Here is a 27,160-nt window from a genome sequence, read left to right as displayed (position 1 = left end):
TTGGATACTAAGGGCAATTTATCATGGCCAATGCACCTAACCTGCACATCTTTGGGCTGTGGGAGGAAACTGGAGCACCCGGAGGAAACCCACGCGGACACGGGGAGGATGTGCAGACTCCGCACAGACAGTGACCCAAGCCAGGAATTGAACCTGGGACCCTGGAGCTGTGAAGCAGTTATGCTATCCACAATGCTACCGTGCTGCCCCTAAGTCTCAGTCAAAAAAACGAGAAGCACTCCGTCAAACTCTCCCAAAATGGCACTTCAAAATGTTTTGGTTGAATCGCGCCCATCATCTTTATCAATGCATGGCTAATTCTGATTGCATCTAGATGTGGTGATGTTGCTAGTCTTTCGAAGGTATGATGAGATTGTGAAACGTTGTTCAATTAAGAGGCAATAACTTTGGTAAGGGCAAGGCAAGCCATTTTCCCTTTTATTGTGTTTGTGAAAATGTGGTTCTCATTACTAGTTTCCCCTTTTTTGGCCTTTATCTTTCTTTCTGACATACGACTCTCTTTTTCATTTACATTAATTTTTATGGCTTTCATTAATCATCACTGCTTTCTTATTTCTCTGCTTACTGTTAAATCACTCTTCCTTCCCCTCCCCCATTTTTTATTTGTTGATGTGGGTTGCTTTTTGCTGTCCCGTTTATCCGATGGTTGTCAGATTGTGGCAGTGTGGCACAGGCCAATTGCATAATTCACCAACATAGTCACTGCGCTTCAAAACAAAGCAATAATGTGAACTGTTTTGAGATAGACTAATGACTGGAGTATAAAAAGACTAACCTACAATGTAGAAAAGTGTGCAGCGTTGTGCAGACGGGGGGGGGGGGGGGGGGGGGGGGGTGGAATCCCTCACTCAAGCTATTTTGAAAGTCACTTCAAATAATTTCATCCAAATTCAGTTGCATCAGTCAATAAAAAGAATCTATTTTCTGCCATTTTGGAGCAGATCGTGTTTATGTCTTCCATTTTTATTTTTTTTTGCTTCCCATTGATTCACTATGGAGAACCTTGCTATTTTTGCCCCTTTCATTTTATTAACGAGAGCGTGTTTTGGCTCACAAAGCAGTAACACGTTCTGGTTACAAAGACTAACTTTGTTTCAACTGAAGTAAAAGGATCCGAGGAAAATGTTATTTTGCTGGTCAGGGGTGAGACTGTACTCCCAGAAGAAGCCACACTGGTTCAATGAACACAGATGTCTCAGCAGACAGAAGTGTCAATTCATTGGCTGACGATGTATTTTTGGTTTTAAGTCGATTTTTATTCTTATGTTGAAGATCCAGCATTACTGACCAAAAAGAAAAGAATCAGAAACGTTATTAGTGGGTGAACAGCAATTCATTTATGCTCGAGGGTGGATTGAAAATTTGCTGGTCAGTCTGCTGTTTTGAATTTATGTCTGTAACTGCAGCTGAAAGCTATCAAAGGGAGTGACTAGGAGCAGCTCAAGTTGCACTTCCCCATGTGCCTCATTTTCTGATTGTGGAGCAGGCGAATGGATGTGATTAGGCCTAACTCTATGCTTGTTAATGAATAGTAATTCCGCGTTCCGACTGAGGAAAGTCTAACGTTGTAATCGATAAAATGATGCACTTTCCTTTAGCGAAGATGAGCCGGACAATGCATTTGAATTCCAGGTAAGATAACCTTGAATGCTCTGTTTCAGCTTTGTTTGAAAGCTCCAGCACTTGCTCTGTGCTGACTTGGCTCAGAGTGCTTCTAGGGATCCCTCATTGAATACTGTTGAATGCATTCATCAAAATGTGCTCTGTGCATTGTATTGCAATCCTTTGAAACTCAATATTACAGCAGATGATCAAAAATTGGCACAATGTCCACAGCAACACTGGCTTTTTCTAATAAAACTTGCATGGTGAGGTATAACTTAACTTCTGTCTGCTCTGTTGAGAGGATGGTGTGAAAATAATTTCACAAAAATATTATAAATTGTGAAAAGAAAATGATGAAAGGAGTTAACACAATATTTTGAACTGTAAATAATTTGTATTTGAGTGACTGACCCAGGACACGACGAAGCCGCTAAAGCAAGAAGCTTCTTGCAAGATTTACGATGCTCATTATTTCTTGCGAGATCTCTCGCGCGAGGCGTCACGATCTGGATCTTGCCCTCAATTGGCGTGATCCAGTTTTGAATATTCAAGTGAGTAGTTAGTCTCACTTGAATATGCTGCGCTGGAGTTACTCAGGGCGTGGGATCGAACGTCCTTGTCTTGGAGATCCTGTCGTGGAGCCATTTAGCACTGGTTTCCACAAATGTGGCCCAGGCATTACGGCACTTGGGGTCTCCCAGGTGGTCAGAGGCATCCGGGCAGTCGGGCTCTGGGCAGGTTAGAACCCTGGCACTACTGCCACTCAGGAACCTTGGCACTGCCACCCTGGCACTGCCAGGATGCCCAGGTGGCACTGTCAAGCTGGCATGGGAACTGCCCGCGTGCCAGGGATCGGGCCCTGCTCTTATCAAGAGTGGTGTGGGGGCCTGAGGACCCCCTAGTTGGTAAGTGGTTGTGTTTGATTTGGGGGGGGGGGGGGGTTCCGGACGGCAGATTGGGGGATCAGAGGATCATGGCATCATTTTTAAATGGCACACAATCTCTTTCTGTACTGGAAAGCTGAGCGTATCAGTGCAGGAAGTGAGTCGAACTGCTGCTCTTGCCAGCGATGCCCACGTCACATGAAATAGTTTTTCGAAAGATGTAGACAAGGAGCTGAGAGGGTAGAAAATGGGCCGGGTTCACAGTAAACCTGCAGGTCAGGTCTGGGGTGAGAGGAGCTGGCCACAGTTAGGGAGCCTTACTGTGGTATGTTGTTGGACCCTTGCAGCTGTCTCTATGGGAGTTAAAATTAGAAATGTTGTTGTGCATCTCTTTTATCTTAAAACGCTGCTCACTAGTCATTACCTGACAAATGGATGAAGTTTGTGTTGTGTAAGGTCAACCCATTCAGCAAAAGAAGCAGAAACGATATGAGGAAAAATGTTTCCATGCTGAGGATCTGGAATGTCCTGCCTGAGGATTCAGTTAGCTTTCAAAAGGGATTTGGATAACATATCTGAAGAGAAGTGAATTTCAGGATTACGGGGAAAAGGCAGGCCAAGTGTGGAACTAGCTGAGCTGCTCTTTCAGAGAGTCAGTATGTACATGATTGGCCGAAAGGCCTTCTGTGCTGGGGTTGTTCTATGGTTCTATTTATACCTGGAAATTGCAGTAGGACCCCATTTGTGCATTTATGCAGATTTCTAACCATTGCAGGCAGATGTGCTCTCAACCATTTGCAGATCTGAAAATTGCAGCAGGCATCAATAGAGAAGCTAAATTCCTCCTCCTCCTTTGTTTTCAATTGTTAGTGCCCATTTTTCAGATGAGAGGCTGTCGTCCAACAGTTGAAAATTGCCCGAACCATCATTTTGTGACTCAGCTATTCAGTTGATAAAGTCCTGAGTCATCTCTGATGCCCTATATTTATAATTCCCAGATGTACATTGAGTAAAGTTATATCTTTGCAGAAATGTTTCTTATTCAACCGGTGGTCTATGGACTCATTCCATGGATGCCTTTTGCCCAGTATTTTAACCATGATGTGGAGATGCCGGCATTGGACTGGAGTGAGCACAGTAAGAAGTTTTATAACACCAGGTTAAAGTCCAACATGTTTGTTTCAAACACTAGCTTTCGGAGCACTGCTCCTTCACCTGAGGAAGGAGCAGTGATCCGAAAGCTAGTGTTTGAAACAAACATGTCAGTATTTTAATGTTCATGAGCCCTCCATTGCCGGTGTTATGATGGATCGGCACGCCACGATCCCTACTGAGCACCATAATGAACTTTCGGCCTGTCACTTTGTTTGTCTGCTGCTGCAAAGTTAAAGGTACTCTCTGTTGCTGATCATTCCTAACCTGTATGAATGATTTTTCCCAACCATAACTCTAATGCATCAAAACCAGTTTGCTCTTTCTGCCCCCTGACCCCACACCACTGCACTATTGTTGTTGCTCCTCCACTAGCTCGCCACTATGAAACGGTTTGTCTCCTGCTCCAGGTCTCCCTGTCAACCCACTGCACACTGTCTCTCCTGCTCAGACTCCTCGGTGACCCAATTACTATTTCTCCTTGGCCTTTCCTTGAATTGCCACCTTGTTATGGTGGAGAGGCTTGAATATTCTATTGAGCAAAGGTGGTCCAGAAAGCCCCTGAGAAAGGAATACCAGCAATCTACATTCCAAGGACCGATCACACCTCCCGGAAGCACCTGCCGAGCATGCTGTCGAAGGTGCGGCTCTAGAATCGGGCTCACCATCCATTCAAGGGTCCACAGAACTCATGACCAGTAACACAGAGTTTCTGAGGTGGACAATCATACTCATTAGCGAGTGATTGCCCAAGAAGAAGATTGCTACTTGGATGATTGCACTCACCACTGTAGTTACTCGGTTTTCTTGGGAACATTTTTATTTCTGCAAAACGGAAAATGTTGGAAATATTAACTCTGTTTCTCCCTCCACAGATGCTGCCAGACCTGCTGCGTCTTTCCAGCATTTTCTGTTTTTATTTCAGAGGGCAACAGCCCTGGAAGAGTCCAAGCTCTCTAATTTTGATTATTTTTCATTCCTTTCTTTTCTGTAGACATGTGAGTGGTATCTCCTTTAGTTTAATGAGCTTCAAAGTATCCATTGGTTGAAACTCCATAAGCCAGCACTCAGAGCCTAATTGACTGCAAATGTTAAGTTGAAAATCTCTGTACTCCCAGTACTCTGTCCTCTGCCAGCTGAATATTTCCTCTCCCCCCTTCCTGCCGAGCATATTTTCCAGGTAAACCACCTCCTCAGTCAGTGAATAGGTGTATTTGAGCCCAGAAGTAAAAAAAACAGTATCCATATTTCCCATTTTACAGGTGTTCCATTTTAAAGTATACAAGGCCAGTTCAGACCAGTTTTACTGTTTTTTTCCTTCTTGGAGGCTTCTCTTTATCCTTTGCTGTTTATCCTCTGTTATGTTTTTCAGCTCCACCCTCACATCCCACCAGCCACACATATGTCCCTTCATCACCTGTGTCTTTTGTCAGCACCCCCTCAACTGTCTCCTCACCCCCTCCTTCCATCGACTGCAATGCCCTTCCTTCACCACCTTCCATCGTCCTTTGCTCTTTTTTCCCCATTCCCCTTTTTTTCCACCATTTCCTCCTCTCTTTCCCATTCCCTTTTTTCTGTCTCTTCCATCGTCTGTCTGTATTTTCCACTCTCCACTTTCTCCCTCTGCACCTTAGTTCGCTCACCCTCTGACCCTGTGTGACCTGAAGGTCACAGTTGCTCTTGCGTCTCTCAACAATGATTACCGTAATGCTACCTGAAGTGTCATAATTGATTGGGGAGATAGCAGGCCTGATAAAGTTTAATAACCAACAATAAATACTCTGACTAAAACACACTGGCTCTAGTTATGAAATGAAAATCGCTTATTGTCACGAGTAGGCTTCAATTAAGTTACTGTGAAAAGCCCCTAGTCGCCACATTCCGCCGCCTGTCCGGGGAGGCTGGTACGGGAATTGAACCGTGCTGCTGGCCTGCTTGGTCTGCTTTAAAAGCCAGAGATTTAGCCCAGTGAGCTAAACCAGTCATAGACATTTTAATCTTTCTGTATTATTTTCTTGCTACCGTCTCCTTGACCCCTCCCCATATAAGTATAAGGCGATGCACAAAAAGGCTGCGGCTGGATAAATAAACATTTGCATTGCGCACATTCTCATCCTTTAACAGCTTTGCCTTGTTATGCCACACTCTTCTCATAACATAGAGCTAAAGAGCTAATAGTTGTAATAATTTCAGTATTAAGTGTAATGACTCCTAGTATACGCTGCGGATGAAACAGAACTTTCTGTTTTGTTTTGGGTAATTTAACTAACCAGCAGTATGAACTTTATGTGGTGGTGACTGCAGACAATCAGATTCACGTACTCAAATCTGATCTACAGTAGTAGTAATTTCAGATTTATATTCTTCGAGAACATTATGTTGACATTTTGCCAAAACCAACATCTAATTCCTTGCAATTAAAAGAAGTGTATGTTTATACAGCATGTTTCTGATTCAAGATAGGGTAATATAAATGTTACTTTGTTGGAATTGATGTATGTGAGGATATCACATGACATAATTGAAAACATTAACCATTTCAAGAAGGATTGAAGTCCAAAATGGAAACAAAACAGCTGTTGAAGAGCGCAACCATGAATAATGAATATTTTTGGAGGAGCTCTGAGCTTTTTCTTGTATTCATTCATGGGATGTGAGCTTTACTGGCTCGGCTAGCATTTATTGCCCATTCCTAATTGCCCTTGAGCAGGTGGTGGTGAGCTGCCTTTTTGAACCGCGTTGAAATCCATGCTGTGTAGGTACACAAATGCTACCTTTTGAAATGGAATAGCAATGTGATTTAAACCTGTATGATGGGACAATATGGGTAGCATTGCTGCCTCGCAGCGCCAGGGCCCCAGGTTGAATTCCAACCTCGGGTGACTGGAGAGTTTGTATGTTCTCCCCATGTCTTCATGGGTTTCTTCCGGGTGCTCCAGTTTCCTACCACCATCCAAAGGTGTGCAGATTAGGTGGATTGACCATGCTAAAAAATTACCCCTCAGAGTCCAAAGGATAGGTGGAGTTATGGAGTTACAGGGATAGGGTGGGGGACTGTGCCTAAGTCGGGTGCTCTTTCGGATGGTCGATGCAGACTCGAAGGCTGAATGGTCTCCTTCTGCACTGTAGGGATTCTCGGATTATTTCTGAACCAATCTGACAGTAGGGGATTGGATTGGATTAGATTTGTTTATTGTCACGTGTACCAAGGTACAGTGAAAAGTATTTTTCTGCAAGCAACTCAACAGATCATTCAGTACATGGAAGAAAAGGGAATTAAACAAAATTCAAGAAAATACAAGAAAATACATGAGAATACATAATAGGGCAACACAAGATATACAATGTAACTACATAAGCATCGGCATCGGTTGAAGCATACAGGGTGTAGTGTTAATGAGGTCAGTCAATAAGAGGGTCATTTAGGAGTCTGGTGACAGTGGGGAAGAAGCTGTTTTTGAGTCTACTCACATGTGAGATTACTCACAATGAAAGGTGTCTTCTGCACTATTTCGACAGTGGTAATACTCAATTGCATTTGATACCAACAAGAAGATCATTCCTTAATTTGCATTCAGTTTAAAATTATTTCAGATTTTTGAAATGTAAGCAGCTGATTTATTTTATAATTTAAATGTAGTGTTTGTATAATGTGCAGTCTCAATCGTAATCATTTAATTGCTTAAGCCTTTTCCTATCCATTCTATGTGTTAAACTCAATTCTAATAATTATTGTAACCCTGGCCACATCATGTTTTCTGTATTTTCCTGTTCCATTCACTATCCCCTCTCCAGATGAAAGGTGAGCCATCTGAGTTGCCATTCCAGCTTTGTGCCTTGCACCAATGACCTGGAGCGAGTTACCTTGATTTGTTTTCCTTCCTCTCTCTCTCTCTCTTTCTCTGCAGAGAAGTGCCTCACTTTCACTTCTAAATTGCCTGGATGAAAGCAGAAGCTAAGCAGGGGTGGATTTGCATGTTACTTTTTATTTGTAACAACTTTAAAAGCAGAGATGGAAGTAACAATCTAAACAATACACAAACTATTTGCAAAAAAAATGTATTTTGCATATAATATGCACATCGCCAAAAATAATTTATTCGGTTTACAAAAAATGTCACTTGAGTAAAGGCACTGAAACTTCGCAATTAAATAGGAAACTTATGCTCACACAGAGCAGAGATGAGAGAAAATTACAAGCATGTGCCTCCGACCTGAACTGGCTTTGAAGTGATTATGAACAGTAAACCTACCAGACCACAGATCAATACGAATCCGCACAAATCTGTAATTCAACTCCCCCCTGCCCCCTCCCCCATCCCCATCCAGCCATCTGTTGTTTTGTGTAGTATGAACAAGCTAACATTGCCCCCCCACCCCCCCCCCCCCGCAATTTTGATCACGTACGTTGTGAAGGAAACATTTGTTGCTCAGATAAAGGGCAAATTTATTCGGCCGTTCACGCCGGCAGGATCTTCCACTCCCGCCAGCTGCTAACCCCCGCCACGGGCTTCCCAAAGGCGTGGGGTGGATTCCCTGGGAAATCCCATTAATAGCAGCCGGACCAGAAGACCTGACACCAGCCAATGGTGGGCCGCTGAGGAACACGCCCAAATAACAGAGGTAAAAAAACCAACATAAGTGTACTTTACCTGAATGCTCGTAGTATTCGGAATAAAGTAAATGAGTTGATGGTGCAAATCATCGTGAATGACTATGATTTAGTGGCCATTACTGAAACATGGTTAAAGGATGGTCACGACTGGGAGTTAAATATCCGAGGGTATCAAACTATTCGGAAGGACAGAGTGGATGGTAAGGGAGGTGGTGTAGCTCTGTTATTTAAGGATGACATCCGGGCAATAGTTAGGGATGATATCGGTGGTATGGAGGATAAGGTTGAATCCATTTGGGTGGAAATCAGGAATAGTAAGGAGAAAAAGTCACTGATAGGAGTAATCTATCGGCCACCAAATAGTAACGTTATGGTGGGACAGGCAATAAACAAAGAGATAACTGATGCATGTAGAAATGGTACAGCAGTTATCATGGGGATTTTAATCTACATGTCGATTGGTTTAACCAGGTCGGTCAAGGCAACCTTGAGGAGGAGTTTATAGAATGTATCCGCGATAGTTTCCTAGAACAGTATGTAATGGAACCTACGAGGGAACAAGCGGTCCTAGATCTTGTCCTGTGTAATGAGACAGGATTGATTCATGATCTCATAGTTAGAGATCCTCTCGGAAGGAGCGATCACAATATGGTGGAATGTAAAATACAGATGGAGGGTGAGAAGGTAAAATCAAATACTAGTGTTTTGTGTTTAAACAAAGGAGATTACAATGGGATGAGAGAAGAACTAGTTAAGGTAGACTGGGAGCAAAGACTTTATGGTGGAACAGTTGAGGAACAGTGGAGAACCTTCCAAGCGATTTTTCACAGTGCTCAGCAAAGGTTTATACCCACAAAAAGGAAGGACGGTAGAAAGAGGGAAAATCGACCGTGGATATCTAAGGAAATAAGGGAGAGTATCAAATTGAAGGAAAGAGCATACAAAGTGGCAAAGATTGGTGGGAGACTAGAGGACTGGGAAATATTTAAGGGGCAACAGAAAGCTACTAAAAAAGCTATAAAGAAGAGTAAGATAGAGTATGAGAGTAAACTTGCTCAGAATATAAAAGCAGACAGCAAAAGTTTTTACAAATATATAAAGCAGAAAAGAGTGGCTAGGGTAAATATTGGTCCTTTAGAGGATGAGAAGGGAGATTCAATAATGGGAGATGGGGAAATGGCTGAGGAACTGAGCAGGTTTTTTGGGTCGGTCTTCACAGTGGAAGACACAAATAACATGCCAGTGACTAATAGAAATGAGGTTATGACACGTGATGACCTTGAGAGGATTGTTATCACTAAGGAGGTAGTGATAGACAAACTAATGGGGCTAAAGGTAGACAAGTCACCTGGCCCTGATGGAATGCATCGCAGAGTGCTAAAAGAGATGGCTAGGGAAATTGCAGATGCACTAGTGATGATTTACCAAAATTCACTAGACTCTGGGGTGGTCCCGGTGGATTGGAAATTAGCAAACGTGACACCACTGTTTAAAAAAGGAGGTAGGCAGAGAGCAGGAAATTATAGGCCAGTGAGCTTAACTTCGGTAGTAGGGAATATGCTGGAATCTATCATCAAGGAAGAAATAGCGAGGTATCTGGATAGAAATTGTCCCATTGGGCAGACGCAGCATGGGTTCATAAAGGGCAGGTTGTGCCTAACTAATTTAGTGGAATTTTTTGAGGACATTACCAGTGCAGTAGATAACGGGGAGCCAATGGATGTGGTACATCTGGATTTCCAGAAAGCTTTTGACAAGGTGCCACACAAAAGGCTGCTGCATAAGATAAAGATGCATGGCATTAAGGGTAAAGTAGTAGCATGGATAGAGGATTGGTTAATTAATAGAAAGCAAAGAGTGGGGATTAATGGGTGCTTCTCTGGTTGGCGATCAGTAGATAGTGGTGTCCCTCAGGGATCCGTGTTGGGCCCACAATTGTTCACAATCTACATAGATGATTTGGAGTTGGGGACCAAGGGCAATGTGTCCAAGTTTGCAGATGACACTAAGATAAGTGGTAAAGCGAAAAGTGCAGAGGATACTGGAAGTCTGCAGAGGGATTTGGATAGGTTAAGTGAATGGGCTAGGGTCTGGCAAATGGAATACAATGTTGACAAATGTGAGGTTATCCACTTTGGTAGGAATAACAGCAAACGGGATTATTATTTAAACAATAAAATATTAAAGCATGCTGCTGTGCAGAGAGACCTGGGTGTGCTAGTGCATGAGTCACAGAAAGTTGGTTTACAGGTGCAACAGGTGATTAAGAAGGCAAATGGAATTTTGTCCTTCATTGCTAGAGGGATGGAGTTTAAGACTAGGGAGGTTATGCTGCAATTGTATAAGGTGTTAGTGAGGCCACACCTGGAGTATTGTGTTCAGTTTTGGTCTCCTTACTTGAGAAAGGACGTACTGGCACTGGAGGGTGTGCAGAGGAGATTCACGAGGTTAATCCCAGAGTTGAAGGGGTTGGATTACGAGGAGAGGTTGAGTAGACTGGGACTGTACTCGTTGGAATTTAGAAGGATGAGGGGGGATCTTATCGAAACATTTAAAATTATGAAGGGAATAGATAGGATAGATGCTTTTAAAGCAGACCAAGGCAGGCCAGCAGCACGGTTCAATTCCCGTACCAGCCTCCCCGGACAGGCGCCGGAATGTGGCGACTAGGGGCTTTTCACAGTAACTTCATTGAAGCCTACTCGTGACAATAAGCGATTTTCATTTCATTTCAGATGCGGGCAGGTTGTTTCCACTGGCGGGTGAAAGCAGAACTAGGGGGCATAGCCTCAAAATAAGGGAAAGTAGATTTAGGACTGAGTTTAGGAGGAACTTCTTCACCCAAAGGGTTGTGAATCTATGAAATTCCTTGCCCAGTGAAGCAGTTGAGGCTCCTTCATTAAATGTTTTTAAGGTAAAGATAGATAGTTTTTTGAAGAAAAAAGGGATTAAGGGTTATGGTGTTCGGGCTGGAAAGTGGAGCTGAGTCCACAAAAGATCAGCCATGATCTCATTGAATGGCGGAGCAGGCTCGAGGGGCCAGATGGCCTACTCCTGCTCCTAGGTATTATGGGCGCGATTCTCCGCTGCCCACGACAGGTCGGAGAATAGCGGGAGGGCCTTCCCGACATTTTGCCCGAACTCCCGCTATTCCCCCCCCCCCCCCCCCCCCCCCCCCCACGGCCGCCCCACGACACGAATCGCTGCTCGCCGTTTTTTTCCGGCGAACAGCAATTCTCCCCCAGCCGATGGGCCTAGTTCCCAGGCCTTTACGGCCGTTTTCACGAACGGAAACACACCTGCTCTCACCGTTCATGAAAACGGCCGCAAAGTGCCGTTCCCGACAACCATGCTACCGTTTGGCACGGCCGCACCACGGCCGTGCCAAGGGTGGCATGGGCCCGCGTTCGGTGCCCACCGATCGCAGGCAGCGGGTCCATAACCCGCGCATTCTTTGTTCTTCCGCCGCCCCGCAGGATCAGTCCGCGGGGCGGCTGAGTGGCATGACAGCCCGCGCATGTGCGGGTTTGACGCATATGCGTGTTGGCGTCATCTGCGCATGCGCGGGTTGGAGCCGTCCAATCCGCGCATGCGCGGCTGACGTCATCGTGCGCGTCAGCCGCCGTGACCGTTGGCGCGCGGGCTTAGCGACGGTCACTAAGCCTGCGATGCCGTGCTTCGCGGGGCCACGCTGCTAGCCCCGACCGGGGGGGGAGAATCGGGTCCCGGGAGGGGGCGCGGAGGCTGCCGTGAAACACGGCCAGTTTCATGGCAGCCTTTACGACTCTCCGCATTTGCAGAGAATCGCGCCCTTTGTTCTTATATGACAAATAATAGCTGTGGAATTTTACAAATGCAGGAAAAGATGTGTTTGACATCGGAATTGTTAAAAAATTGCATACATCGAGTTCACTGAAATATCGGGCCATAAGTTGCCATAGTAGTTCATCTAATTGCATCAGCCATTAGTTGCACACATTTAGGTTTTTAAATATTTTGAACAGCAAATTGCTGAAACTGAGAGCTGATAATGTTGCATCATGTGAAGCATGGCACTCCGGAGGCGGGATTCTCCGACCCACCGCCGGGTCGGAGAATCCACGGGGCGCGACGTGAATCCTGTCCCGCCACTCCGTCGCCGGCTGCCGTATTCTGCAGCCGCCGAAAAAGTCCGCCGACGGGAATCGCGCTTCGCAGAATGGCGAGAATCGGCGCGACGTAGTGGACTCCGGGTTTGCTGCAAATCTCCGGCCCGAATGGGCCGCAGTCCCGCCGACGTGGCCAATGGTCACGCCGGCGTAAATCAAAGTAGGTGTGAAACGGCGTCAACCAGTTGTGCTGGCTGACGCCGCTGAGCGAGGAGGTAGGGGTCGGCGTGGGGCAGCTGGAGGAGAGGGGGGGGGGGGTGTTGTGGGTGCCGGTGGCTCGGGCGGGGTGGGGGCTTGCGGGTGCCGGTGGAGGATGCTACCCAGGGCCGGGGATGGGAGTGCCGGAGATGGGAGTGCCCGGGATCGGGGGTGCCGGGGATGGGAGTGCTGTGGATCAGGTTGCTGGGGATGAGAGTACCGGGGATGGGGGGGGGGGGGGGGGGGGGTGGATTTGCCTGGCCAGGTGCCAGCTGGCAACAGTGGCAAAAATGCAGCCCATTGCACCTGGCTGCGGAGGGGGTGTATGGACAATGATGACATGTCGTCTCCCCCCATCCCCTGCAGATGTTTGGGCATCACCCAGTGATGTTGGCCGCCGTAGCGGGAGCCGCCCTTCGTCATGTTGTCCTTTGGGAGCTGGGAGGCGGCAGAGACGCCCGATGAGGCCCTGTGTGTACCGGCATCGCTTGGAGGAGACCCAGGATGAGCCGGGAAACCGTCGCCCATTTATGCCACCTGATGGCACACCAGGCACCGCGTGGGACTGGGGGTGGACACCCTCTCCCAGTGGCCGCCAAGATGACGGTGGCCCTAAATGCCTATACCACAGGGTCGTTCCAGGCGCCGAGTGGGGATGTGTCCGGTATCTCCCAGGCATCGGTGCACCGCTATCCGTGCAGTGACTGACCCCTGTACGACAATGCGGAGCACTACATCCCGTTCCCTGTGGAGCGCACCCACCAGAATGCCTGGGCAGCGGGATTCGCAGCCGTGGCCAGGATACCCATGGTACAGGGGGCGATCAATGGGGTGCACGTCGCCATGCGGCCACCCGTGGAAAACAGGGACGTGTTCATGAACAGTAAGGGGTACCACTACATGAACATTCAGGATGAAGATCCTGCATGTCTGCACCAGGTATCCAGGCAGTGTGCATGACTCCTTCACATTGGCACAATCGTTCATCCCTGGCATGTTCGAGGGAAACCCCCCCCCCGGCTGAGGGGCTGGTTGCTGGGCGACAAGGGTTACCCGTTGCGGGCGTGGCTGATGACATCTATACGGAGGCCACAGACTGACCCAGAGCCCCGCTACAATAATGCCCATGCAGCAACCAGGGGTGTGGTCGAGACGTACCTTGGGCTGCTAAAGAAGCGCTTCGGGTGCCTCACTGCTCTGGATGCGCCCTCCAGTACCATTCGGAGAGGGTCGACCACATCGTTGTTGTCTGCTGCATCCTCCACAATATAGCCCAGCAAAGGGGCGGGTGAAGGGGCAAAGTCACTTAAACTCGACGTCCTATCACCCCTCACACACACACTGGCGTTCACACCCCACCCCTGCACGCATTGGACAGTGCACAGGCGCAACTCCTGTAGGTGTTAAAGTGATTTTTAAGGACAAACAGTTCATACATGTGCCCTAGCCCCTCTGACTGTGCCCTGCACCCGTGCCAACTTACTCAGGTCTAAGTTTTTGGCCTCACAGGCCCTATGACTCCCTCCAGGTGGTTCCCCAGATGGTACAGCAGAACTGGAGTGGACTGTTGTGATTCCTACCCTGTGACTAGGGTCCCCTTTGGCGGCCGTTTCCTGGGGCGGCTCGGCCTGGATGGGCCAGGCTGCGCCTTGGGCGGGCGGGATGGCGAGCTGCCAGCCTGTTCTGCCCGTTGCCCACCAGATGCACCTGGGACGGAAGGGTGGGGAGTTTGAGGTGTTGCGGTGTTCCGGGACCTCCCTTGCTGGGAGGTCTTCCTCCCTCGGCGTGCCCGATGGCTACCGGGCCTCTCCATGGGTTAGAGATGTGAACGGCTCCACCATCCGATGCACCCCCGGCACCTGGCGCTGCCAGTCCTGGAGGCCCACCCTGGTATCGACAAGGGTCTGCAGGTTTGCAGCCATGGAGCTCAGGGAGTTGGCCATCCCTGCTTGTGTCCAGGCAATGCTGGCCAGCACCTGGGCAACGGTGCCAATGCCCTCACCAATGGCCTGCTGGGACTGCGCCATGGCATAGAGTGCCGTTGCGATCTGCAGCTGGCTCTGGCTCATGGCTTCCTGTGAGAGGGCAGCCACGTCCCAGGCCACGGACGCCGCCTGCATGGAAAGCCCCAGGCCTTGCATACTGTGACCCATATCTGACACCGTCGCCTCCACCATTGCCTCCTCCGTGGACGGCACCCGTGCGGTGTCGGCCTGGGTGACACGCATGACCGGCACCACTCGCTGCTCATGCACACGGGTGGACTCTTCCACCTGCATCTGCAGGTGCTGCAAGCCGGCCATCACCCCCTTCGATCGTCCCTGGGTCCGTGACTGCATCGGGTCTATGGGTGGGTGTGGTAACTCCAGGAACCCGGGACCTCTCTGTGCGGCAGCTGGCTGCTGGGGACAGGCTCGTCTTGACTGTCCGGCCCCTCGGCTGCTCCTACCTCCACCTGCTGTACCGGGATGGCGGTGTTGTGCGCATCAGTGAGTGTACCAGAAGCCTCATCACTAAAGTGACCAACCGAGGTGAGTGTCTCTGCGATGGTGGAGGGTATAGGAGATGGCAGTGGCATAATATTATGGTCCTCATCGGACCCGAAGTCCGGTGTCCCCTGGGGTGGTGTTTCCTGTCTGTCCGTCTCCTGTCGTTGCGTGTCCTGTGTGGCACTGTCGTGGGTGGATGTGTCCTGGGTGGTGGTGTGCTGTGTGTCAGTGTCCTGGGTGGGTGTGTCCTGTGAGCGGGTGTCCTGTGTGTGGGTGTCCTGGGTGGATGTTTCCTTTGCGTGGGTGTCCTGTGTGTCAGTGTCCTGGGTCGATCGGGACTGCTGGTGTGGCTGCCCTCCCCGCTGCTGGATGTGGCCCTATGGCGTCGCCGCACTGGCACCAGATGACGGTCCGAGTCTATCTTTGGTCCATGGGCGCTCCGGCACTGGGTGGGGGGGGGTCGTATGCCTGACGGACCACGTTGGTCCCTGTTCCGTAGGCGACCTGGCACTGGATGTATGTCTGATGGCCCTGGTCGTTCCAGGTCTTGTGTGCGCCCTGGCACCTCCTAGGGGCGGTCGGCATGCACAGGGACGGGTGGGTCGACGTTTGGTCCTGCAATACACAATACAGCATGCATGGTTAGACATGCAGATGGGGGGAGGGGCAAGGGGGTAGCGGGGTATGGGGGGAATAGGGGGGATGTGGGGAACGCAGTGGGGGTCTCACTTGGTGATGCGCCCCCGACCTCTGCTTCCGCAAACTCCCGGTCCTTGGGTCCGCCTGCAAGGTCCAGGGCCCTCTCCTCGTGAACGGTGAGGGGGGGAAATTCAGGTTGACCCTCTCTGGTCCTCTCATGCTCCCGGTTGTTATGAGTGCTCTTCTCCTGGCGGGGGAAGAGGTGCGGAGATAAAGGGCAACAGTGTTAGGCGGACATATACTTGCAGACCAGCGGTTGTGTGTATTTTGGCATAGGTTCACAACCCATCCTGCCAATGCAGCCTGCATGAGTGGGTGCAGCCATGTTGGTTTCAGCTAGGGCTGAGCCGCCCATCCTGGGAGAGGGAGGGGGGGCGGTACTCACCCTGGCTGCCCTGACTAGGTCATTGACCTTTTTGTGGCACTGGTTGCATGTCCTGGCTGTTACGGCCACGCTGCTGATGGCCTCTGCCACCTCCCTCCACAGATGCCAGCTGACATGTGGTCCGGCCCTGCACCGTGTCTGGGGTACAGGGCTTCCCTTCACTGCATCCAGGAGTGCCTCGATGTCCCGCTCCTGGAACCTCGGCGCTGAGCGGCAGGCGGCCATTTTGACAAGTCTCTAGCGGTGGCGTCTTTTGTGCAGCGACACCGCGCGCGTCTGTGACGGGTGACGCTGTTGTGATTGGCGTCATGCCGCTGCTAGTCCCTTCGGGGCCGGAGGATTCCAGAACTTCCGGGTAGCCCGATGCCGGAGTGGTTCACGCCGATTTTTCTGCCAGCAGCGGGCCATCGCGCCGATTCGGGGGAATCCCGCCTAGGATCTCATTGAACAGGGGTGACTCTCCTTTACATATGTGGGAAAATTATGACGTTAAACCACAAGGAATGATAAGAGTGTGTAAATTGGGCTGGGCATATTCAATGTCAAATCAGGTACAGAAAGAAAAATAAACCGAGGGAAAGAGAATTGGATGAGGAGAGAGAAAATAAATACAATGGAAAAGTATTTTTTGAGATTTATATTGCACGTATTTTAAATATCCAGTGACTATTAAAAACTGAAGGAATAAAAATCCATGAATATAATGTTTTCAATAGATTTTAACATTTTCAGGCTTTGAGATATTCTCTGGCAGTAAATAACATCATTAAATGGTGCTTCGAGTGGAATAAGTAAAACTTTCTGTGGTGACTTAAGAACGTCCATCTTTATAGCATCTTGAGCACAGTAAAACAACTCAAGGCATTTTACAGGAGCACTTTTGAACAATTTGACACCAGGCCACATAAGGAACTATTCGGACAGAGGACTAAATGTTCAGCCATATAGGGAGATTATAAGGAACAGCTTGAAGAAGGAAAGAGAGGTGGAGAAGCAGTGAGGGTCAGGGATGAAATTCCACGGACTACGGCTGATCCAGGTCAAGGCACAGCTATCAGTGGTTGAGTGTTTAAAGTTGGGGGTGCACAACCAGCCAGAATTGAAGCAGCGCAGGTACTTTGGAGGATTGTAGAACTGGAGGATTGGGCGATTGTAGGACTGGAGGAGCTTTGAGAGAAATGGAGGGGCAAGACCATGGATAGAGTTAAAAAGAATGAGGAATTTAAAATGAAGGTAATGCTGAACTGGGAGCCAATGTAGGTAAGTGAGCGCAGGTGTAATGGGTGAACGGAACTTTGTGCAATTTAAGATATGAGCAGAAGAATTTTGGAAGAGTTTGAGTTTTGGCAGGTGGGATATGGGAAGCCGGCCATGGGAGCATTATAGTCAGGTCTAGCTGGAGGTAATAAAGGCGTGGATGAGGGTTTCAGCAATAGGCGATCTTCAATGTCAAATCAGGTACAGAAAGAAAAATAAACCGTGGGAAAGAGAATTGGATGAGGAGAGAGAAAAGAAATACAATGGAAAAGTATTTTTTGAGATTTATGTTGCACGTATTTTAAATATCCAGTAACTATTAAAAACTGAAGGAATAAAAATCCATGAAGTGGATATGTGGCAGGAAGCTCATTCTGGGGTCAATACATCATCATGATTGTTAATGTTCTTGGTTTGACCTTGGATACTTGCCACAGAGAGGGTTAATGTTGGTAGCCAGGAAATGATATTTGTGGCAGGGACTGATTTTTTTTTTAAAAGGTATTTTATTCCAAACATCTTGAACATAATAACACAACCTTAACATCCAACAGAATATACAGTTTGCACATTTTCCCCATTCACACCTGCCATTGTCCCCCCCCCATGACAAACAGCTCCACAAATATTGTCATAATCGGCCTCCACCGTGCCATGAAGCCCTCCTCTGATCCCCTCAGAGCGAATTTCAGTTCCTCCAACCTGAGAAACTCGTATATGTCTCCCAACCATTCTGCAACGCCGGTGGCTTAGCCGACCTCCAATTGAAAAGTATCCATAGCTGGGTAATCAGAGAGGTGTAGGTCATGACATCTCACCCCCTTCCCCTCCAACAGCCCCAGCACCTCCGACACCCCAATGATCACCACCATAGAGGGTCTTGCCTCATCTCAAATCCTACAATCCTAAACAGCGTCTCCCAAAAGTTCTTCAACTCCACACACACCCGGAACAGAAGGGCATGGTTCGCCGGACCCCTCTCACACCTCTCGCATCAGTCCAGAACTCCGGGAAAAACCCACTCACCCTGGCCTGAGTGTGTGGATCCTATGCACCACTTTAAATTGTATAAAACTCATTCTTGTGCAGGAAGAGGTTGAGTTCACCTGGCGCATGACCCACAGGGAGATTGATTAGTGATTCCCAATAGTCCTCTGCAGGGTTATCACATCCCTCCTCACCCCAAGTCTATATCATTCCCCCCATTCCTGCAACAATGAGGCTCCCTTCACGTCTTGGTACACGGCCTCAGGTCAGCCGTCAGTGGAGCTGGATAGGGGAGTGTAAAGCGGATGTGGGATCATCACTTCCTAGCATGGAGTCACTGATGGGTGCTCCTCTTTGACGTTTACCTCCACCTGAGGGTCAGTCATCTGTCTCCATTTCTGACCCTGAGTCCCCCGCTTGAGGCCACTGCAAAGGAAACTGATGGCATCGTCCTGTCTGGAATTGCTTCAACAGGGGACGGCGCCCTGGTCCTAAGATGGTCCTTATAGTCTTCTCTTTAGTCTTGACCTTGTACAAAATGGGGCCAGTCTTTTCCACTATGTCTCCTGGGATCCAAGGAGATCCATTTCCAGAGCTACGTACATAAACTGTGTCTTCTGTCTTGAAGGTCAAAATGTATTTTCTGGGCCTCTTGTCTTGACTACACCTTTCCCCCTCGATTGGTGAATGGCCCGGAGAAGTCTGCATGTACCTATACCCAAGGTCTCCCTGGCCATTCCCACAGATGCAGCAAGGTCGAAGGTGAGAAATTCTGTTTCTCCTGACACAAACAACACTTTCACCAAATTCTCAATGTCAATGTCAAGCCCGGGCCACCAGACATAGCCCTTGATGAGAATCTTCATCTTGTCCCCTGGTGACAGTTGTTTAGCCCTGTCAAGATTGGGTGTTGAACAGGGAGGGGGATGACCACTCGGGCTAGCTGGTTTAGCACAGGGCTAAATCGCTGGCTTTTAAAGCAGACCAAGGTAGGCCAGCAGCACAGTTCAATTCCCGTACCAGTCTCCCCGAACAGGCGCCGGAATGTGGTGACTAGGGGCTTTTCACAGTAACTTCATTGAAGCCTACTTGTGACAATAAGCGATTTTCATTTCATTTCATGAAATGATGCCATTTTCCACACTCAATTATTGCTCTTTGGATATGAACGGATTCATATCCTCTGTGGGGTGCCCTCAAATTCCACCACTGAAGATCATGTGGCGCAGTTTTGCCAGCTTGGGGTCCTTATGGGTCAACACCTGGACTTGTTTCCTGGATAGAGGCAGGGTATCTGGGAAATTTAGTGTCATTATAACTTCTTCCATTATTGATAGAGGGGTCAAACTTGTGGGTAGTGGTCGGCAACTCGGGGTGTCAGCATTGGCAGTGTGTGTGTCATGGTGGTGCTTGAAGTTGTGCTCATGGGCCACTAACTTTGTATCCAAGTAGAGGTAATGGGGGGGATCGCATAGTTTTCTTTAAATACCTCCGGTATTTTCCAATGACCTAATATAGACCATCAATTCCCATTTTGAAAATTAGCTGCTGGTCCAAATGGATCCATTGGAGCCAGACTCTGTCCAGAAGACTAGGACCTGGTCCTTGTACAGAGATCTCAAAAGGAATCTGGCCATCTGCTGCCCGTGGGTAACTGGGGTCATGGTGGCTCCTATAATCCATAGAGGTTCCCCCGTACACATATCCAACCAGGCCCTGGTGTCTTACAGGCCCAGGGGCATGATGCCCGTTCGGAGGCGCCTGAAATAATGGAAACGGCGGTTCCTTTGTCCACTTCCATTTCCATGGAATGACCATTGACCTGGAGCTTGATTTTAATTGGGACAACGTTGGGGCTGGTGAAACAGTTCAACTGTATTATTTTGTCCTGTTCAGGCTGGTGGATTTGTAAAACCTGGGCCTGAGGTGGCTTTGGCTTCTAAACTGGGTGGCATGCGTACTGTCAATTCTGGCAGCCCTGCCTTGGGCATGTCCTCTTTCCAGCCTTGCGACTGTCCCCTGAAATCCTCCGGGAAAGTTTCCCGAATATTTCTGGGGTTTCCCATACATGTTCTTGAGTGCCGTGACTGAGTGGCAATAGGCGATGGGGGGGTGGAGCACGTGAGTTCTCTCAATGGAGAAACTAGCCTTCCTATAAGGGCTTCGCCCTACACTGGGCACGCTACCGACCATTGGCCCTTGAAGTTCATGGGCTGCTTTCTTGGCATTCTCCAGGGACAACGTCAGTTCTATGGCTCTGTTAAGGTCTAGGCTGGGTTCTGCCAGTAATTTTCTCTGTGTCGTGATGCTGTTTATCCCGCATATCAATTGGTCGTGCAGCATCTCAAGAACAGATGACCCATATTCATAGTGTTCGGCCAGATTCCTGAGTCTGTTCAGAAATTCCTTCCTGGATTCTCCAGGGGTCCTTCTAGCCGTGTTAAATCTGTAATGCTGGAGAATTATCAATGGTCTTAGGTCATAGCACTTTGCCACTAAGCTACCAGTTCATTAAAGGTTTTTGAGTCCACGGTTGCTGGGTACGTCAAACTCTTACTGATGTTGAATGTTGGGTCGCCACAAGTAGTCAGGATTACCTTTTGTCAGTCGTCACCTCCTATGCTGTTAGCACAAAAATAAGTGCATTCTTTCAGCATACTGGGGCCAGTCTTCTACGCCTGCATCATATGGCTCAAGTTTTCCAAATAGGAACATTTCCAGGTTGTCCTTGCACTTGGTTCCTTACGGGGGTTTCAATGAAGGCAGTCCAGAATGTTGTACTTGATTCTCACCGCCAATGTAGTAATCCAGGCGACATAGAGAAGAAGGCTAAATAGGTTTATTTTAACAAAAAAATAATGCCGTTATCATGGCGTACAACACTAATGTCCAGGCTCGGAACTCCCAGTACGGGAACAATATTAAAGGGCTCACTAATGAGACCCTACTAGACAGGCCTCCACCAAAGGAACTCGTACTCTTGAGCTCTACGGGGAAATTTATTAGTGGTCCCCAATGGTCTTTGTGAGGGTTATCCCACTCTGTGAGAAATGAGAAACAATTGGAATATGGTAGCATAGTGGTTAGCACAGTTGCTGCACAGCTCCAGGGTCCCAGGTTCGATTCCCGCTTGGGTCACCGGCTGTGAGGAGTCTGCACGTTCTCTCCATGGCTGTGTGGGTTTCCTGTGGGTGCTCCAGTTTCCTCCCACAAGTCCAAAGATGTGCAGGTTAGGTGGATTGGCCATGCTAAATTGCCCTTAGTGCCCAATAAGGTTAAGTGGGGTTACTAGGGTTATGGGGATAGGGTAGAGGTGTGGGGCTTAAGTGGGGTGCTCTTTCCAAGGGCCAGTGCAGACTCAATGGGCCGAATTGCCTCTTTTTGCACTGTTAATTCTATGTTCCATGTTCTAATGGAGTAATAGAGAGAGGTGCTGGTGAAGAAGAAACTGGATTTTGCCAGCTTACATGTGAAACCAAAAAGTGTATTTTTGGACAATGTCAGTGTGGGGCAGCATGTAAATTAGGAAAAGGAGGTTACCAAGTATTGATCATTGGGGTCTCCGGAGATAGTCGAGCAGGAGTGGGTAGAGAAGCCGCTGCAGATGATTCACTTGCTAACACTGAAAGGATAAGGTTGGGTCAGGGTGAGTGCAGTTGTACACAGTCTTACAGTGTAGAAAAGGCATTCAACACAGATGCTGTGGTCAATTGTGCTAAATACTGCAGATAATCAAGAAGGGTGAGGAAGGATAGTTTCCCAAGGTCAGAGTTGCAGATTAGTTTGTATCTATCATGCAAAGACAGTAACTCCATGCCTTTCAATGAGACAGGCTTTGAGACAGATGGCAAAATACTATTTTCGTAAAGCTAATGGTGAACAGTGCAACTGGGTTTGTGACTTTTGCATTTCATTGCACATCTGCTCCTCGCCTAAAGTTGCTGCACCATTTGGCATTAATAAAAATGAGTGCCATCAGCCTCACCATTATTTTGACAGGAAAATTAGAGCCATAATTTTCAAAAAAATACAAAGCAGTATATTTCAAATAATTTTACATGTGCAATGTCTAAAATAGTTTTATTGATCATCTTGAACTACAAGAATGGAACCATCTTGCCTGTGTTATTCCTCTGAATATGAAAATCACTTATTGTCACGAGTAGGCTTCAAATGAAGTTACTGTGAAAAACCCCTAGTCGCCACATTCCAGCTCCTGTTTGGGGAGGCTGCTACGGGAATCGAACTGTGCTGCTGGCCTGCTTGGTCTGCTTTCCAAAGCCAGCGATTTAGCCCTGTGCTAAACAGCCCCTACATATATTTGGTTGAATAATTTTGCACAGCTTTAGACAATGTTCAAGAGGTTAAAATTGATGGCATATAATTCAAACCAAAGTGCATATCATGTTGGGTGAAGTCAATATTTTGCAAAGCAACTGGATAGCGTTTTATCCAATAGAAGTTAAACTCAAAGGGGAAAATAAGGATTTTATCTCGAAAATAATATTTAAGTGCAAATATCTGATCAGTCCTGGAATATAATTTAGTACTTCTATGTGTTTGATAATTAATATTCTCTTCAGAATTGTTGATTGAGTAAGCGATTTGAACGCATGTTTTCGCTCTGTTATACCTCTGATAGATGACATTTGGAACAAAACATTTTTGCTTGTTCCGAAATGTAAACAAAATATACGTTTAATTAGAATGGGATTATAATCTGATTCATACTCAGTTTCTTAATTCAGAAAATGCACAAGGGGAGGGTGGCACGGTGGCGCAGAGGTGAGCACTGCTGCCTCACGGCGCAAAGGAACTGAGTTCGATCCCGGCCCTGGGTCACTGACCGTGTGGAGTTTGCACAGTCTCCCCATGTCTGCGTGAGTTTCACCCCCACAACCCAAAAGGATGTGCAGGGTAGGTGGACTGGTCACACTAAATTGCCCCTTCATTGGAAAAAAAGAATTGGGTCCTCTAAATTTATTCTAAAAAAAGGAAAATTGACAGAGGTGTGTTATCGTCCTGGGTACCGAAGAAGAAGAACATTACCTTCAAATAACTTTGGGAAGGTGTGGAAGCCAGGTAACACGCTTCCAATACACCAACAGCAAGATTTGTCATTCAGCTGTTTAAAACCAAAGCTTTCAAATCCATCACTGTGTGTTCATGCCAAGCACCATATTTTTGTGGTGAAAAAGCAGTACATATTTATGCTGTTGCTACAATATTTTGTACTGTTATAATAAATCTTCTGAGACAATCAGTCAATTAATAAGGAACATCTAGATTCAGCAGAAGGCTTTAATATTAGACTCCTTCTGATGTGGGTAATAGTTAGAGGCCATAAGCTGCTCGACCCATTTCACTCACTTATATAGCATTTTTCATGATTTCAGGATGTCTGAAAACATTGTAAAAGCTTTTGAAATGTCACCACTGTTGTAGGGAAACAGTTCAAAGATTAGAAATATGCACAATTTATTATGCATCTCATTTCTCGTCATTTATTTTCTTTAAAAAAACAATCCCTTTATTTCACTCTCTCCAACCCTTTGAAATGTTTTCGTATCCTAGGAGATGCCCAGGAAATACAATTTATAATTTTATTTTTTTTAATCTGTATTTTTTTGACAGGCTGTAATATAACTGGCCACAGCTTTGTTTGGTTTGAAATTTTATGACAGCTTTATTGATTTGGTTCTTATAATTTAAAAAATACAGGCATCATGAGATATTAATTTTGCTATAAAAAGCTTCTTCCCTTCAAGAATTTATTTTCAGAAATGGTTCAGCTGCTTCGAGGATGAATTGTCATACCAGTCGAGTTTTCTTATTTGAGTAACAGGTAGGAGGCATGCGTAGGAGGATAATGTATATTGTTAAGGATGTAATATCTAGTAATAATGTGGGTTGCACAATAAAAGTTGAATAACAAAGTGTCTTGCAATAGGTTAAGAACTTGATCTGTGAAAAGGGATCAAATAGCACCATGAAATAATTTTAACACCAGATTCAAATTGTTTTGTTTTCTGCGTTTTATTTTTAAAAGAAACATTCACGATTCGGCTTTCTTATAAATTACTGGAACTTCATCTTTCAGAAACAAGAATTATGCAGTTGTTTTAAGTGATTGTTGTTGTTAAATATTAGAAATAAATTTGAGTGGGTTTAATTTCGTGGTTCTATGTAAGAAGAGTAAAACTCTAGTTAGATTCATGTTGGACAAAGGTGTTTGCATGTTTGGGCATTTTGATCAGTTCAAACTGTGCTTCTATTGTGCTGAAAGGTTTACGGCGTGAAAAGTAAATAAAAGCTTGGAAAAATCAGAGGCACCTTTAGGGTAGGAAGGGTTTTTCTGATTGTTTTAACAGAATTCATAGCAGTTGGTGGTCAGACAATTAGAGAGGGAACATCATTCCCAAGTTTGCTAGAATAAAAATCATACAATGGAGTAATAGTTAAGAAAGCCAATGCCATAAATCTAAAGGACAATCATCTGAAGAAACTAGAGAAATGAAGAGGAGTTTCCAGGAAGCCTGAAGTTAAAGGAACAAAGAGGAACTGGGAATAAAATAGGTCAAGTCATAAAACTAAAATGGAGCTGGCCAATGCGAAGTCAGAAAAATATCTTAAATCAATCTAAGGTTTGTGATATGACAGCTTGTGAGTTTTTAATTGCAATAATTGTGGAGTAATTGACGGCTGGATCTCAGAATTTGTGTAAAAGCTTTCAAGACAAAGCGATCCTGAAAGGACAGTTGGAAAACCTGGAGGCTATCTTTATTAAAACAGTGGAGTGCATAGGAAGCTTTATTTGAAGGAAAGTTGGAAAACGTGGAGGAAGATTCTTGATGAAAACAGCTGATGGAAAACATTGTTTGGAACAAGATTTTAAAGTGCTATTTTTGAGAGTGGAGTTTGGAAACACTCACGACAATCAACTGGGGGGGAATTTGGAGGAGAAATCCATGGAAGGTTTATTGAGTGGCATCTGCCACTGGGTTTCAGAGAGGGGTGTTACCTTTGAAATCTGTGTATATTTGTTAAGATAAGGGAGCCTGAAGGGGTATTGTATTACAATCAAAACTTTCATATTCAATATATGTTTTTTCCTTGTTAAAAAAAATTAATTGGCAGTCATGGGACTCTGTTCCTCCACGTTTTCTAAAATAAAGATCTTCCGAACCAGCGTCCCATTCAGGGACCTTCTTGTCCGGTCGTAACATTGCACAGATTTCTGCCTTTTACTTTTCAAAAATATGTGTTATAAATCCTGATTTTAAAATCTTAAAATGTTCGATCAGTAATGATATGCATGTCCTACTAGAAATATCTAGGAGTAGTAGAATGAACATGCATGTCTTGACACTGCTGATCAGTTCTAATTTCAATTATTTATCCCTGATTAATTTCCTTTTGATTAATTGTGGCACATCCTGCAATGTCTTACTTATCTACTATTCAATATGTAATTACTGACATACCAATATATACATAGTCTTACTTCATGCTTATGTAGATCCAACATCTTAAATGTCGACAGAGGTATTCGTCGGTTTGCATCATTTGGTTTGATGTTACTTGGGGGAAAAAAAGATAGAATTTTATTTTTATTTTATAAATCTGCAACTAATAACCATTGATTGTGACCATCTGTTGTCTGTCCTAGGGTGGTATTTCCATTACTCATTTCATCTTTCCAAAGGATAGTATTACAGCTATAGGCCCCACCACTGCATTAAATATGAAGTTATTTTGCTTCCATGTTCTGAAGTATTTCTATTCGGTTTGGTAAACTTATGTTTTTGTCTTGATCTTTAAATTGATATTCGTTGTTGCGACAAGGACAGATGACAGTGATTTTCTATGTTTTCAAGATAAACTTCCTTAAACATACCTAACTCTTCTGAAAGAACATACGCAAAAGGGAGTCATATACTGCCCTTTAATCCATCCTTGTGTAAAGTCACTTTGCATTGAGAAGCATTGTTGTCCAGTAATGTGTACTTCCAGAAAGAGAGGAATACAGACTGTAAGATTTTAGTGTTTCGAGGTATGAAACCCCTCTAATAAAAATTTTAATGTTCCAAATTCTTAATTTCGAACAAAAGGGTCCTCATTTGTGCTTGACCTAACAAAGTACGAACTACCATGTGTGGATCAAGCATAATTTGTTAAACAAGATTGTACTTTTAATTAGCACAAAGCAGTAATGACGACACAGAAGTCCCTCATCCCTCAGGTTTCTAGGAGTCCTTGAGCAGTTCCAGCAACTGTGATGCCTTTCTCTTCTCTTCCTTTGAAGTGCTATTGAACTGTGTCCAGAAGAGCCATACCCAAGAAGCCATGGTAACTCTCGACCAACAAAGATTGCAAATTTCTAATTTTTATTCCCACTTATCATTGTTCTGCCTCGCACTTGCTTGGAATTAGTCTGAATTCATCTCTTCAATTGTCTACAGACTCCAATCTTTATCAGACCCTGGTCGCCAATCTTCCCTCTCGATTCCAGTCTGTCCCCACCATCCTCTGGGCCTTCTGGTTTCACCATTCCTCCTTTCCATTTCCCGACTGTGACAAGTCATCTCATATCACACCATATAGGCTAAAGTCAAATGTTCTTTCCCTGTTTTCTTGATCCTCCACAGTTCACATTCTATTGCAAACAAATTATATATTTGTTACAGAAAAGTCACATCCTCTTGTCAATAATACACCTA

General features: G+C 46.2%; 1 protein-coding gene and 1 long non-coding RNA gene across 6 annotated transcripts in view; one reads left to right on the top strand and one right to left on the bottom strand.

Annotated features, from left to right (window-relative positions):
• LOC119979037 (neuron navigator 1-like) overlaps positions 1–27,160 on the top strand; it is an 806,372-nt gene that overhangs the window by 489,599 nt on the left and 289,613 nt on the right. Inside the window, exon 1 of one of the 5 annotated variants that reach the window (XM_038821012.1) lies at positions 1,245–1,653. The exons of the other annotated variants lie outside the window; for them this stretch is intronic. Coding sequence (XP_038676940.1) covers positions 1,601–1,653 — 53 coding nt within the window. The 5' untranslated portion in view covers positions 1,245–1,600. Of the gene's footprint in view, positions 1–1,244; positions 1,654–27,160 lie in introns of those variants that run through there. 5 annotated transcript variants of the gene reach the window in all.
• Positions 26,295–27,160, bottom strand: part of LOC119979038 — a 75,662-nt gene continuing 74,796 nt past the window's right edge. The window contains exon 3 of the long non-coding RNA XR_005463625.1: positions 26,295–27,096. This is a non-coding gene — a long non-coding RNA (uncharacterized LOC119979038). The remainder of the gene's footprint in view (positions 27,097–27,160) is intronic.

The sequence above is a fragment of the Scyliorhinus canicula genome, chromosome 15 (genome assembly GCF_902713615.1).
Source record: "Scyliorhinus canicula chromosome 15, sScyCan1.1, whole genome shotgun sequence".
Classification (NCBI taxonomy): Eukaryota; Metazoa; Chordata; class Chondrichthyes; order Carcharhiniformes; family Scyliorhinidae; genus Scyliorhinus; species Scyliorhinus canicula.
This window is presented reverse-complemented; position numbering and strand designations above follow the sequence as displayed.